The 16101-nt window shown below is 47.3% G+C and overlaps 1 protein-coding gene across 1 annotated transcript; it reads left to right on the forward strand.

Annotated features, from left to right (window-relative positions):
• The first annotated feature begins 1106 nt into the window (after window positions 1-1106).
• On the forward strand, window positions 1107-16092 carry Ube2l6 (ubiquitin conjugating enzyme E2 L6). The gene is made up of 4 exons (XM_005065087.4): window positions 1107-1230; window positions 5209-5304; window positions 10947-11133; window positions 15797-16092. The coding sequence occupies exons 1-4, from the start codon at window positions 1204-1206 to the stop codon at window positions 15946-15948; spliced, it is 462 nt and encodes a 153-aa protein (XP_005065144.1). The 5' UTR covers window positions 1107-1203; the 3' UTR covers window positions 15949-16092.
• The last annotated feature ends 9 nt before the right edge of the window (window positions 16093-16101 follow it).

Genomic DNA, 16101 nt, shown 5'->3' on the forward strand with positions numbered 1-16101 from the left:
CATTCGGTATTAAGTGCTAGTTAACCAAGACTAACTAGAAATGGGTTCAAGTGCCCTGCTCCCTCATCCCCTACCTATATTTAGGGATGGGATTGCTGATGGTTTCCTGTTTATTGCCATCATTTAGGAGGTATCTGGTTGAAGTTATTGGGTTAATAAACAGAATTGTTCTGCAAATGAAGCAAAGCAGACATTTGGTTCCAGGACAGAGAAAAAAAATCATGTGACATATTGGGTCAAAACTTGGGGTTCAAAATATACTAATTTCTGGGCTGGAAGGGGTTAGGTGGGGGAGGTGGACTCCTCCCTAGCTTCATCACAGCACCAGAATTTCTCCTAGATGCTGTTGAATATTGGGGAGGGGGGTTGCTATTACATCGTGGACTCAACTTGGGCTAGGGCAAGGCATCTCTGCCCTTGCGTAGAGGGGTGGAGACTCTTTTGACTGTTCCTAAGGACACACAGTAGGCCCATAGTTTGTAATCAGCTGGCAGTCAAATATAATAGGCTCCTCAACTCTGTCTTAAGGTTTCTCCTACCCATCGGTTTCCCAAATCGCCATACAGCAGACACTTTCTAGGTGTTCTGCAGAGTAAAGGACTGAAAGTCGACAGAGCATCCAAAACTAAAAGAGAATGGATCCAACAGCATCCTCATGTGATGCTCAGCGCCAAGCAACCTAAAAGAAGCGTCTTGGCCTAACTGCTGGTCTGCACCTAGGATCCCACACAACCAAGGGAGCGGTACTTGGAGGGCATACACTTTCCACTGTCCCCCACTCGCTTTTTGGATGGGGCTCTGGGCCCTCAAAGGCAAAGTTACCTGGCCCAGGGCTCTGAGAATCTTTCTGGAGGTAGGCTTAGGCAGGAGGTCTCAGAGAGACCTGCAGCAGAACTAAGTTTGCACGGCCTGGAGGGGGTTAATGAAGGCTGGGGATGGACCCCATCCAGGCTCCTGCGATGTCCCTCAAGGGGAGCAGTGTGCTCTGCGGACTTAGTCTCCCATCTGCAAAGAGCCGAGTTTCTGGGATTCAAGACCACCGATCTGGGCACTCGACCGCACCCTCCAGGTATCCACCGATAGGGTGGGGAGCAGGTCTTTGCAGCTAGAGTCTGTGTGGGTGGAGCGGGCGTGGGTGGGGCTCCGGAGCTGTGGTTCAGAGAGCCAGCCGGGACCTGCCGCTGCCCCACACTCCCACCCAAGATGACAGCCAGCAAACGGGTGGCGAAGGTAAGGGCATGTAAGATGATCCCTTTCTAGTGCTTCCCTGACCCCATGCTCTACTCCCTCGGTTTCCCCGGCTAACCTCTGAGTGTTTTTGTTTATCAGGGGTACCAGGGTGGACTGAAACCCAGGCATCCTCACCCTCTCCCAGTGAAGGAGTTGGGGGATGCTCTCTCTCTCTCTCTCTCTCTCTCTCTCTCTCTCTCTCTCTCTCTCTCTCTCTCTCTCTCTCTCTCTCTCTCTCTCTCTCTGTCTCTGCCTCTCCCCCTCGTGTGTGTGTGTGTGTGTGTGTGTGTGTGTGTGTGTGTGCCCGAGAGTGCGTGCAGGGCTGGAGTTTGTGGGCCACGATGGGGGACACACAAGACAGAGTTGTCACCAACTTTCCAAGTTATACTAGGGGCTGTGTATGAGAATGAATTAGTTTCCCTAAACTGGTTTCAGTTTCAATTCTGCTGAAGTTTGTTAGTGGGGCGGATCTCAGGCCTGGGCAGAGTTCTGTTACGCCACCTACTGGATGGACCCATAATTTGATACCTATCTTAACCGAGCCCTCAGAAGCTAGAGATGCTGATGGGCAATCGGGTGGGGATGGGCGATCCCTGGAATGAAAGTATACAGAATAGTTCCTGGAAAAGAAGTATCAATTTATGCCCTGACTAGGTTTTTATGCAGTCTGCTACAGATGCTAAATGCCTATTTTATACTAGTCCAGTGCCAGGCGGCCGGGGGCAGAAAAGGAACAAAATCTTATTCCCCTTGAGTGTTCATTTCTAGGACACTGTTTAAATACTACCTGGAAGGATGGAAAGGCGGCAGTTTCCTCAGGAATGTCTAGAGGGCTGAATGGAGCCACGATTGGAGATAGTGGAGAAAAAATGCTGGGGAGCTCAGACTGGCATCCCCAGGCTTTGGGCCTTCCCAAAGGCCCCTCTAGTCTGCAGAATTTAGGGAAAGGCTGTTTCAGGAGGTGAGAAGGGATGTTTGCTGTTCTCAGATCCATACAGGAGAATTCTTTAAGGTGGAGAAGGCCAGAGCAGGCCCATCCCAGAACTAAACTCTGGAGGCTGGAGCAAAATGGGGAAGAGGGTCATTGCTGCCTCAACACCAAGAGATAGACTTGCTTGTATTGCTCCAGAATCCTGAGTGACAGGCCGTTTTTTTTTTCAATCTAATTTTTATAGCAATTCTATGAGGTAATTATGAGTTCCCATTTTACAGAGGAGGACATTGAGAAATCAGAGAGAATAATGAGAGGCTAATGTTATCCAGATACTCTGCAGGACTGATGATCCTGGAATTTGAGCCTAGACTGACTGGGAGCTAACTCACAGGGCTTTTAAAGACCTTTGTATCTTCACTTTCAGTTCCTCTAAGTCACATGACTTACTAGCAGACTTTGGGAGGAGCTGTGTGTCCTAGCTTGGGTTTCAGCAATTATGGGAAAGCCATGGCAGAATTCACCAAAGCACAAAAAATCCAAGTATTCCCAGTGGTAAGAGGAAATTCCCCTTCAGGGTTTTTGTTTTGTTTTTTGAGATAGGGTTTTATGTCAGGGTTGGCCTCAAACTTGATATGTAGCTGGTAATGACCTTTAATTTTATTATTGTTATTTTTATTTTATGTAAATGGGTGTTTGCCTGCATGTATATCTGTGAACCACCTGCGTGCCTGGTGCCAGCAGAGGCAAGATCCCCTGTAACTGGTTATTACAGAGATAGTTATTAGCCACTATGTGGGTGCCGGGAATTGAACCCAGGTCCTCTGGGTTAGAGCAACAAGTGCACCTAACTGCTGAGCCGTCTCACCAGCCCAACCTCCAGTTTCCTGATTCTTCTGCCTTCATCTCTTTTTCTTTTTTTTTTTTTTTGTTTTTCGAGACAAGGTTTCTCTGTGGCTTTGGAGGCTGTCCTGGAACTCACTCTGTAGACCAGGCTGGTCTCGAACTCATAGAGATCCGCCTGCCTCTGCCTGCCGAGTGCTGGGATTAAAGGTGTGCGCCACCAACGCCCGGCTCCTGCCTTCATCTCTTAAGTCCTGGAATGGGAGATGTGCACCACTTTATCAAGTTTTATGTAGTTCTGGGAATTGAACTCAGGGCTTCATGCATGCCAAGCAAACACTCTACCAACTGAGCTGCATCTAGCCCAGAACATGGGCACTCAAGATCTGTGTTCTACCAAAGCCTTTGTTCTTGCCCAAGCTATAGAGGATGGTTGTTGCTCGGTGGAATAGGCAAATGAGTGGCCCTGGCTCTAAGTAGAAGGCACAGGAAGCAATCTGTTGGTGTGCCTAGATGTGGAGGAGAGTCTGAGAGACAGAAGAGAGTGTGGGAGGTTTGTATTTGGGAGAGGGAGCACAGAAAGTTTGCAGCAGGGAAGGACCCCGCCCCCAACCCCCTGGGTTAGGGGAACTTTCTCTCTGCCTGTGTTTACACAAGCATTTCTCAACTTTATTTCTGTTGACACTTGGGACCAGAGAATTCTTTGTAGGGTGTTTCATCAGTATCTCTGGACTTTACCTGCTGAACTATCATAGCACCCATTCCATTTATGACAGTGGAAAATGTTTCTAGATATTGAAAAATGTGCTCTAGTGGGTAAATGTATCCCTGGAATCTCAAGAACCACTAGTTTGTATCTATTCATTCTCCCAGAGGACTGCACTGCCTTGAATGTGTGAATGTTTTTCCATGCCCTCCATCCTCTCAAAATGAGAAGAAGATCTGGAGTCCCATAAGTGAGGTCCCTTGGTCAGTTGCACTTTGGTAACTAGGGACTCTCGGCATGCTGGGGGTGTGGTTCAGTGGGAGGGAACCACCTAGTATGTTCAAGGCACTTACTTCCATCTCCAGCACTGCAATAGCCAAACCAAATCCAAAACCCTTGGGTGGCTCTTCAATGACAAAGCTGTTTTAGCTCAACTTTCCCAAATATACTCAGTCATGAATCCCTTCTCCTGTAAAAACTATTACTATTCCACGGGGCCCCTGCACACACTTGTCCTGTCTGGGCCCTTGGCCTTGGTGATCTGCTTTTCTGCCTGGTGGGCTCCTATCTACTCTTCAAGACCCATCTCACAGCATGCAACCTCTGTGAAGCATTCCTGCTTCCCTCCTCCCTCCTCCCTCCTCCCTGATTTTGTCCATCCCTGCTATTCACATCTTCAAACTCGACTTTCCTCCATTACTCCAAAGACATTCTCAAGGGCTGCACCCTGTCTTAGTCAAGGGTCGACAGAGGACGTTCAGCGAACTGCTCTTGGGAGAACGCAGGGATGCCTAAGTGACTGGGCCGTGTTTTTGAGAAGCCGACTTACTCTTTATCCCCGGTTACTATGTGTGGTGTGCAGAGTCCCTCATGGGGGGGAAGGGGGCAGCCTAAATCAGTCCTTTACCCCCAGGGTGGAGTGATGTGGTGGAGGGAATGGAGGGGTGATGTCCTTGCCATCCGTTCCGACAGTGCATATTGTGCTGGAAACTCAGCATTACTGAAGAGGACATTGGACCCAGTGACTTTCCAGAAAGAGGGCAGAGTTAAGTACCTTGTTTTCAGAAAGAAAGGCTGCTGGGAGAACTTACTCCCAAGTTCTCCATATTTGAGGAAGTGATCAGCTTATACTGGGCCTTACAGAGCTGGGGTGAGGCCTAAAACAGTTAAGTGCTCCCTAAGTGAGCTCTCCTCTGTATCGTTTGTGTGTCCGGCTTCTTCAGTGTCTCCTTGGTATCTCTAGTGGGCTAGATTCATCCCGAGTTCCTCTCTCTGTAAGTCCCGCCTATTGTCTCCTGGCTAGCTGTCGGCCAATCGGCTCTTTATTAAACCAGTCATAGTGACACATCTTCACACAGTGCAAACAAATAATCCACTATGGGCTCTGACCTTTTGCTTTCTGCTCCTGGGACATCCTGTTTGTGTTTCCTGCAGAGCTGCAGGTAGGGGGCTGAGGTTATGAACACTTGGCCCACTGTCCCTGATGTGACCCCTACAGGAGTTGGAGGATCTTCTGAACCAGCTTCCACCATACCTGCGGGACCTGTCTAGTGACGATGACAATGTGCTGGTGTGGCACTTGCTCCTGCTGCCTGTGAGTGTCTGTGGGAACTCTTCGGGTAGGGGGTGACTTATGGGCAGGGAAGGACAGGCCTTCGTGAGAACTCCCCTTGACCTGGGATCTCTTCCTGGAGGTTGAGGTGTGTGGTAAAACTCTTGTCTCTGGACCAGCTGCTTCTTAAGTCCAGTCAGACTAATGAGCATACCATCAGACACTTTGGATTTAAGAGGACACATGTCCTTCTATCCAGTAGCTACCAAGCCCGACAGAGAAGGTTCAGCAGACAAACAGTACCAGCTGGTGAACATGAGGACCTGAGTTCAATCCTCAGCACCCATGTAAACAGTCAAGTATGATGCTAAAAGTGTGTAATCCCAAAGATGGGGAGGCAGAGACAGGTCTCTGGAGTTCACTGACCAGGCAGGTGATTCTCAGGTCACTGGGAAGCCCTGTCTCCCAAAAGAAGGCAGTGTAATACACATACACACACACACACACACACACACACACACACACACACTTTGAAATAGGATCTCTCTATGTAGCCTTGCTTGGTCTGGAGATTGCTATGTAGACCAGGCTGGTCTTGAACTCAGACTACTGCCTCCTGAATGCTGGAATTAAAAACGTGTGCTACCTTGCCTAGTTTTTTTTGACAAAATGAGACTTCCTTGGTTTTTGCTTGTTTGTTTTGTTTTTTGATACAGGATCATGATTCAGCTTGAGAAATAACACCTAGAAGAAAGAAAAACAAAAGACACAGACCTTTGCTAGTCAAAGCTCTTGGAAAAAACTGGTGTTCTAATTACTTAGAATCCGTACTTACCATTGCGATGGTCTCTCCTTCTCTTTCCACTAAACCTGCAGTCCAGAAAAAAATGGAGAAAGGGTTGATCTAGGCCAACATCTGAGTCCTGTCCAGGTCCTTCAGCCCTTGGGTTGAAGCCGTCTAGATGCTGGGTCACAAGTATTAGGGGAAAAGATACTAAAATGGGTTCCGGTTGTGTCTCCAAGGAGACCAGTTTTGGGATGATGACACTGAAGGAGGAGGAGCAGGTGAGAAGGAAGAGCACAGTCATAGGAAAAACTAGGAGAGGTCACGCAGTGAGGTCAGAAGATCTCCATGGTTGGCCACTCAGGCAGGTGTGTCAAAACCTTTCCAGCCAATCAGGAGACTGAGTGACATTTGTTAGCATCTAGATGTGCCTGGGGAGCTGTGATGAAGAAAGTGTCTGGCCCAAAGGGTAGGAGAGCCAACGGAGGCCTTGAGGATAAGCAGACCTCTGGCTTAGTCCCAGTGTATATGTTCATCCAGGCAGCCCTACCTGTTCCTTCAGTTACATCAGGTCACGGCTGCTCTGGCCTTGGAAGCTGTAGAGAATCCCAACAGATGGCTCACTGAAGAACATGGCATGAGGTTACACTGAGGACCGTCACCCACCCTAAGGAAGGACGTCTTCCTTTTACAGATGAGGATGTGGAAAACTAGAAAGCTGAGGAATGCACCCATAGTTACACAGAATAAAGTGGCAGGGCAGGGGTTCATCTGGCTCCAGAATTTCATTTCATCTCCCCACACCCCTTCTGTCCTGTCTGTTTGCCTTTGGGAACCTGTGGAAGCAAGAGGTCAGTTTAAGTGCTATCCACTTTGTTGTTGGTTTTAGATGTTAGCCTGGGACTTTCTAAGGAGGCTAGGCAGGCTAAGCAGCTAGCCCCAATGGATCTGCCTGTTTGTACTTCCCAGCATCAGGATTACAAAGGGGTGACATCATGGTCAGCTTTGTTTTTTCCATACAGGGATGGGGGGGCAAGTCAGGTCCTTATGTTTGTAAGACAGAGACTTTCCTCTTAGCCTCTTTTCTGTTTTCTCTTCCTTCATTTGAGACAGGCCTCACTCTGTAGCTCAGTCTGGCCTTGAGCTCATGGCAATCCTACTGCCTTGGACTTTCACGTTTTTTTTCTTTTTTGTTTTGCTTACAGTGCTAAGATTTGAACCCAGGACAGACATGTAAAGCTTGCACTTTGCCACTGCCCTACATTTCCAGTACATGGATGGTTTTCAGTCAAAAAATTTATTTAATGCCGACTTTGGAAAGCAGTAGCAGTCTCTCCACTAACACAAGATGTGTGAAGTTCCCCCATTTGGTCCTCCTTTACAGATAAGAGATCAAGTCCTAGAGAAGCCCAGAGTCACACTGTAGCATGAGGCCTCAGCTGTCTGCATGTTCACCCAGTGGTGAGACCTTGGAACTCGGCAAAAATGAGTCTGCAGAAAGGATGGGAAGACACCCAGTTCTGCCCTGAGGCTCCTGTGTCAGCCTTGTGGCTGCCTCCCCGACCCAGGCTTTCCTGTTTATCCAGACCATGAGCTGGGCATTCATTTTCTTTATCGGCCTAGTAGTTGCCCCCTGCCTCATCTCAACACAGCCCATTCCAGTTTCCATTCTGCGTCTGTTAGGGACAGGCACTCAGTCAGGACCTTGACTCTGGGCTGCAGACATGACTCAGGAATAGCGGATGAGCCTGGCATTTGTGAGGCCTCGGTATCTGTTCCAAGACTCAGAACGGAACAAAACAAAATACACCACTTGACCCTGCCCAACCCTTGCTGTATTTCTAGCTCTCTTTGTCCTGTGTTTTCAGCAGTGGAACTTCTGGAAGGATTTGGAGCCTTGGCACCTGCATGAAGGACCCTGAGCTCTGTGCTGGGATCATCCTGGTCTCCCCTCCACTCTCCTTTCCTCTTCTTCACAGGGTCTCATGTGTTCTAGGCTGGCCTCAAATCAAATTACCTGTATACCTGAGAAAGACACTGAACTTCTTATCTACCACCCAAGCACTGGGATTGTAGATGCGAACCATCACACCCTGGTTTATGTGGTACTGGGAACTGGTCCCAGGACTTTGTCCATGCTAGGTAAATGCTGTACCAACTGAACTACATCTCTAGCCCCTGGAATTTCTTCAGAGAGCACGGAATAGAGGTCATTTGTGGTTGTAGAGTCAAATGCTGAGTTTCCACTTCCGCATAGTCACCGTGGTCTGGACATTACAAAGATACACTAAAGACACACATAAGGAAACTGTTTCCTTATGCTGAGAGACATGGCCATCATACGTACCAATAATAGCTGGCATGTATGTGTGCTGCCATAGCCTGATCTATGCCTTTGAAATAAGCAAACTTACTTCATCCTCATCTAAGCTCTGTGAAGATGTTTGCTGTTATCCCTGTAGGGAAACCCAGAGAGGTCCAGTTACTTGTGTAAGAGACATTGCTAGTGAGTGAGAGTCAAGACTGACCCTGTACCTTCAGGTCTTCATGTTCCCTGCACTCCCCTCTACAGGCTAATGTGAACAGGCCATTCCTAGGCATGGGGCCCAGTGTAGGTGCCCAGGGGAATCTTCAGGTCACTTGGTGTGAATTCTTGTATTAGCTTTTGACCATCACCAAACCCCTGTTTACTCCAGCCCCTAGGTTTATGGTTTTTATTTTGTTTTGTGACAGAGTTTTGTTGTGTAGTCCAGGCTGACTTGAACTCACTCTTGCCCTGTCAACAGTCCTCCTAGTTCACCTTCCAAATGCTAGGATCATAGGCATGTAACTATGTCTATTTTTCGTTTGAGATTTATTTTAAACTTACGTGTATGTCTGTTTTGCCTGTGTATGTATTTCATTGTAAAGTAATAACATTTATCATCTTTAAAGAGTTCAGTGGCGTTAAGTACATTATATAGTCATCATACCCCTTGGTTTCAACCTTTCAACTGTATTTCAAACTCTGCCTACATTTGATAATATCTGTCCATTTCTCTAGCATGTCCTGGAGGATAAGTACTTTTCTGTTTTATATTTCTAGGTCTGACCATTCTAGGTATTGACACGAGTGTCATCAATACAGTAGCTGTCAGTTTTTTTTTAATCTAGTCTATTTCACTTATCGTGATGTCTTCAAGGTCCATCCAAGTTGTGTCATGTATTAGACTTCCATTCCCTTTTAGGATAATGCTTCCTTGTACATATGTACCTCATTTTACGGATTTGTGTTCTTTAGCTGTACAGGAACCATGTAACCAGGAAATTTGCAGGCAAATGGATGGACTTGGAATGTATATTAAGCAGGGTCACTCAAATTAAAAAAAAAACAAATCAGAATGTTCTTTCTCATATGTGGATCCTGGTTTATGGTGCACACATGCAAACAGCTATAAGGGTAGGCCCAGTGTGACATTTAGAAAGGAGACCAGGAAAGGGTGACATTAGGTGATGAGGACAGACAGAATGTAGACAAAAGGACACATGAGCCATGAAAGAGGACACACAACTGCTTTGCTTCTCCAGTTTCAACTCTGTCGTAGTTTTCCTTTTGTGTGTGTGGTGAACGAGTCTGTAAAAGTGTGATTGAAAGTGAAAGTGTAAACCCATAATCATTTGATATCACGGGAGGCCTGCTCTTCTCTGAAGGGACACAGGAGCTGTGGATCCGGGGGAGAGGGGAGGTGTGGGGAGAGGACTCCCATGACCGGGAGGAGTGGAGGGAGGGGAGGCTTTGGTCAGAATATATTGTATGAGAGAAGAATAAATTAAAACAAAAGCCTGAGGGAAGCTGCATGGCTTCAGAAAGACTGCTCTAACTGTATAGAAGTTCACTGAGATGTACAGAGTTTGAGTGGCTACACTAACTTAATTCTGAGATATATTTATTTGTGACTTCGTTACAATAAAATGATTTTATTAAAAAATTCCTCCAGGCAGTGGTGGGTGTACACCTTTAATCCCAGCACTCAGAAGGTAGAGGCAGGCAGATCTCTGTGAATCCAAGGCCAGTCTGGTCTACGAAGTGAGTTCCAGGACAGCCAGGGATACATAGAGAAACTGTCTTGAAAAACAAAAAAATTTCTTTAGGGAGCACGGGAGAGATGGTTCAGTGGTTAAGAGCACTGATTGCTCTTGCAGGGGACCTGAGTTCAATTCCCAGCACCCACAAGGTGACTCACAACCTGTCTGTAACTCCAGTCCCAAGGGAGTCCACACCTTCTGACTTCCTTGTGTATGTGCTACAATACACACACACAGGCATTCACACACATAAAATGAGTACGTCCTCAAAAAATTCTTTGAGGAATATTTCCCAAAGTGGAATCAATGGGGCACATTTCAGTTTTTGAAGAACTTCTTTCTGGGTTTGCATGGATTGGCACCATTTTAAATTAGCTAATCTGTTCTTTGACAGTTCCATGCATATGTTACACACACACCGGTAGCTCTCGTGCTGGCCTCCTCTCTTCCCTGCACATCTCTTTCTTACATTGTTTTCTGTTGTGACTTACTGAGCTTAATCAGGGCTGTCTGTGTGATTTTCTGTGTTTCTGCCCCATTTTTCCATTGAGGAAAGGTGAGGTTCAGAGATGGGAGGTTGCTCACTCATGACAATAGAGTAAAACCCAGGGTCAAGATTTTTCTGACTGGCAGACCAGCACTCTTGTGTGAGTCTATCCTTCTTTTAATATCTAAGGCAATTGCTAAATGCTCATGTCTTCCTGGGAGTAGAACAGAGAACACCTGGGACCCTGGGATGCGGAAGGGAGGGAACCACATCAAAGCCCTTGGAGGAAAGCCATCTTTTAGGGAGTTGTTCCATCAGAACAGAACTCAATCTCTTCTTTTTAACCAGGACCAACCTCCCTATCACCTCAAGGCCTTCCATCTGCGAATTGATTTCCCCAGGGAGTATCCACTTAGGCCTCCCACTTTGAAATTCATCACCAAGATCTACCACCCCAACATCAGTGAGGATGGGCTGGTGTGCCTGCCCCTCATCAGCACTGAGAACTGGAAACCTTACACCAAGACCTGCCAAGGTAGGGCTGGCCTTGCCCAGAGGAGGGGTTAATGTAGATGGGGGGCTATTGGACGGAGATGTTTGGGGCTTAGTTTGAGTTAGATGTTTCAAAGAAAGGAGATAGGGAAGGGGGTGTAACTCAGTTGGTAGAGTGTTTGTCTTATAAGGTCTCAGGGTTAATCTTCAGCACCACATGAACTGGGTGTGATGATCCATACTTGGGATCTCAGAACTTGGGAAGTGGAAGCAGGAGGGTCAGAAGTCCAAGGTCATCTTCAAGGGCAAGATGATCCGGCTGGTAAATGGGCTTACTGAGTGTCTTAGGGCTTCAACTGCTGTGAAGAGACACCATGGCCACAGAAACTTTTATAAAGGAAAAAATTTAATTGGGGTGGCTTATAGTTCAGAGTTTAGTCCTTATCTCCACGGCAGGACATGGCGGCATGCAGGTAGACATGGTGCTGGAGAAGGAGATAAGAGTCCTACTTCTTGATCACAGGAAGTGAACTAAACTAGGTGTAGCTTGAGCATAGGAGACCTCAAAGCCCACCCCCACAGTAACATACTTCCTCCAACAAGGCGGTACCTACATCAACAAAGCTGCACCTCCTAATAATGCCACTCCCTATGAGCAAGCCTAAACCTGGGTTTGATCCGTATATCCCACGGTGGAAGGAACAAGCCAGCAGCTCACAAAAGTTGTTCTCTATCCTCTCCATGAACTCTGTGGCAGCATTCACAGCTATCACATACACACAGATAAATTCATTAAAAAAGTGAATCCTCAGCCGGGCAGTGGTGGCACACGCCTTTAATCCCAGCACTCGGGAGGCAGAGGCAGGCGGATCTCTGTGAGTTCGAGGCCGGGCTCGACCGACAGTCTCCAAAACAATATAGAGAAGCCCTGTCTCGTAAAACCAAAAAAAAAAAAAAGTGAATCCTTAGTTATGTAACAAATTTGGAGGTTTACCCATACTGCATTAGACCTTGTGTCAAAAATAAGTAAATAGGTGTTGGACAGATGACTCCAAAGATAAGAGCACTTGTTGCTTTTGCAGAGAACCTGGGTTCTGTGCTAACCCTGAAGTGGTGGCTCGTAGCGATCTGTAATTCCAGCTCCAGGTGATCCAGTGCCCTCTTTTGGCTTTCAAGGGTGCTGCATGCACATGGTGCACATATGTACAAACAGGCAACATATTCACACATAAAATTTAGAAGAATATAAATAAAATTTTAAACATTCATTTATTTAATGTATATGGATTTTCTATCTATCTATCTATCTATCTATCTATCTATCTATCTATCTATCTATGTGTATGCATGGCTGGTGCCTGTGATGACCAAAAGAGTGTGTTGGAACCCTGGGACTGGAGTGACAGACAATACAGACAATTGTTAGATGCCATGTGAATGCTGGGAATCAAACACAGCTCCTCTCAAAGAGCAACCAGTGCTCTTACCTGCTGAGAAACCTACCTAGCCCAAATAAGTACATTTATTTATTTACGTATTTTATATATAGGGATGTTTTCTCTGCATATATGCACACCAGAAGAGGGCATCATATTTCATGGGACTATAGCTATAATAGTTATGAGCCACCATGTGGGTGATGGGAATTGAACTCAGGACTTCTGGAAGAGCAGCTAGTACTCTTAACTGCTGGGCCATTTCTCCAGACCAAATACATTTAAAAAATGAATAAATTAGACCTGATAAAAATGGGAGTCTGAGGCTGGGCGGTGGTGGCACACGCCTTTAATCCCAGCACTCGGGAGGCAAAGGTAGGCAGATCTCTGTGAGTTCGAGGCCAGGCTGGACCGACAGCCTCCAAAACAATACAGAGAAACCCTGTCTCATAAAAAAAAAAAGGGAGTCTGAGGAGAAGCTGTTGGATGATGAGATGTTCCTGGAGATACTGGATGGTCAGTATACACTTCAGGTGTGATGAAAAACTTAGCCATGGTTTGTGTGTGTGTGTGTGAGAGAGAGAGAGAGAGAGAGACAGAGACAGAGAGAGACAGAGACAGAGAGTCAGAGACAGAGAGAGAGTGAGAGAGAGAGAGAGAGCAAGCAAGAGAGAGATAGAGGGACAATGGAGAGAGAAAGGGGCCAGTGAGAGAGGAAGAGAGAGAAGGGTGAGCAAGAGACAGAGGTAAGAGAGAAGAAAGGGGTGAACGAGAAAGGAGGGAAAGAGAGGAGAGAGGAGAAAGGCAGAGGAGGAAGGAGAGACAGAGGTGAGAGGAAAGTGTGAGAGGAGAGAGAGATTGAGAGAAAGGAGATCTGGAGAGAGAGGGGAGAGAGATTGAGACAGGGAGCTTGCCTGCAGAGGGAAGGCTTGGCATGGGGGGACTATCATCTCTTCCTATGTGATGGTGTCACTGTTAGCCTGGTTGAATGAACAGAGATGCTGAAACTTAGGCAGAGTGAAGCCATCGAATAAGGCTCTACAAGTGCAGAGGGGCAGAGCCTGGCTGGATCCAGCAGGTGTAGGGTGTTGTTTAGTTTCATGACAGCTTGACACCAGCCAGAATTGTTTGGAGAAAGGGACTCTCCACTGAGCATTTGCCTCCATAAGACTGGCCTATAGATAAGTCTGTCTGGCATTTTCTTGATTAAAGCTTGATGAGAGAAGGCCCGGCCCACGGTGGGTTGGGTCTCCCCTGGGCAGCTGGTTCTGCCCTGTAGAAGAAAGCAAACTGAGCAAGCTGTGAGGAGCGAGTCAGCCAGCAGTGCTCTTTTATGGCCTCTGCTTCAGTTCCTATCCTGATTTCCTCAATGATGGAGTGTGACCTGAGGGTTATAAGCTGAGATAGCCTTTCCTCCCCAAGTTGCTTTTGGTCATGGACTTTCATCACAGCCATAGAAACCCTAAGACTTGTATCTCCTATTGATATTGCAAAAGGATGTTGCCATCTGCAAAATCTATGCTCTAGAACTGCATTATCAAGCTACCCCCAATAGGGCAAAAGTGAGTGTCATGTTTTAAGTGAAATTATAACAGTGTTGGTCCTCAAGTTGGACACACCTGACTTCGAGCATTAACAGAACTCTTGGTTGTGCTGGAAATGTTGGATGTGTCTCCAGTAACTAATACCACAGTTCACCTTTGGCTAATGAAACTGGAACTGAATTCCTAATTGTATTGAACTTTCATGAACTTAAACTTAAATAACCTGAAAGCTGTGGTGACCATGTTGGACAGCAAAGCTCTGAAGTCTGATGTGTAGTCAATCTGGGTGCCAACCTGTGTCTGGCCTGTTCAGGATTCTTAACTGAGGTGATCAAAGATCCCTGGGACAGGGGAGACACAAGGAGGGGCCTGTGATGCTCTCTCCACTAGAGCTGTAAATAAGGACATAGACACTTGTGCACCTGCCTAGGAGAATGGTATGCCACCTCCCCAGGTTCCAAAAAGCAGTTGAGAAAGATTAAAAGCCCCTGGGCCAGGAATGGTTTTCAGTCTTTACTTTAGAAACCCTTTACTCCTAATAAAACTTTCTTTGACATCCCAGTGTAACAGAGACCAGGGTGTTTGAGGGATGGCCCATCAGTTAAGAAATCAGTGCTGCTCTTGCTGAGGACAGTTCAGTTCCTAGCACCCACATTAGGCCCCTCACAACTCCCTGTAACTCCAGCTCTAGGGGATGAAACTCCTCCTTCTGGCCTCCAAGAGCATTTGCACACCCACACACAGACACACAGACATACACACCTTAAAAACAAAACAGAAAACCAGAGTGATTCTTAATAAGAGTGAGAATGAGATTTCTAGATCGGAGCGTAGCCCAATGGTCGTCAGAGATGCTTCCTCCATCAGCTAAAGGGAGCAGACGCAGAGACCCACAGCCAGACATTAGGCAGAGCTTGGGGAACCTTGTGGAAGACAGGGAGGAAGGATTGTAGGAGTTTGAGGGTTGAGGGCACCAGAAGAACATGGCCCACTGAGCAGGGCTCATAGGGGTTCATAGAGGCTGAAGGGACAATCACTGAGCACGGGTCTGCTGGGGACGGTTAACTTGGAGTTTTTGTGGGACTCCTTCTAACAGATGGAGTGGGCTGTCTCTGATTCTTTTGCCTACTGGGGTGATCCTTTTCCTCCACCCCAGTTGCCTTGTGCAGCCTTGATATGAGTGATGATTTGTGGCTAATCTTATTTCATCTTGTATGCCGTGTCTAGTAGATATCACTGGGAAGCCTGCTCTTTCCTGAAGGGAAAGGGAGGAGGAGTGGATGGGGGAGAGGGGAGGTGTAGGGGGATTGTGAGGAGTGGAGGGAGGGGAGGCTGTGGTCAGGATGTATTGTATGAGAGAGTAATAAATAAAAGGAAATAAAGATTGAGAGCGAGGACCAGGAATCTCACTTATCTAACGAGATGCTTCTTTGAAGTCATGGCAAATAATTGTTTTAAAACTACAGCTCTAGAGTCAGGTGTGGTGGTGCGTGTTGCCAGTCCTGGTGGACAGCGGCCTGGGCTCCATAGCCAGGCCCTGTGTAAAACGAAGAGACAACGAGAGGGACACCTGCTTTGGCTGTGGAGCCCTCCTGAATGGTGGAAGCCTCTTGGGATCCCCTGAGGAATTATTGTGGGGCTTCAGGAGAACCTGGGGATGAGTAGCCCTGACCTTTTCCCATGGTTCTCCCTGGCCCTGATGCCCTGCTCTGCCCTCTGTCCCCAGTCTTGGAGGCCCTCAACGTGCTGGTAGGTAGACCAGCTCTGGAAGAGCCTGTGCGCCTGGAGCTTGCTGACCTTCTGAGCCAGAACCCCGAGATGTTCAGGAGGAAGGCAGAAGAGTTCACCCTTGAGTTCGGAGTGGACCGACCCTCTTAATTCTGCTTCTGAGGCCTCTCTGCCTGGACCGTCTGCTCTGTGGGTGGATATCAGAGACTGGCGCCACAGGCCTTTGGAGGCCCATCCTTGTGCTCATGCTTCCCTTTGTAGCTGCTAATTACGAATAAACGTGCCGTGTGTGTGTGTGTGTGT

This window comes from Mesocricetus auratus, unplaced genomic scaffold, assembly GCF_017639785.1.
Source record: "Mesocricetus auratus isolate SY011 unplaced genomic scaffold, BCM_Maur_2.0 Super-Scaffold_100004, whole genome shotgun sequence".
NCBI lineage: Eukaryota > Metazoa > Chordata > Mammalia > Rodentia > Cricetidae > Mesocricetus > Mesocricetus auratus.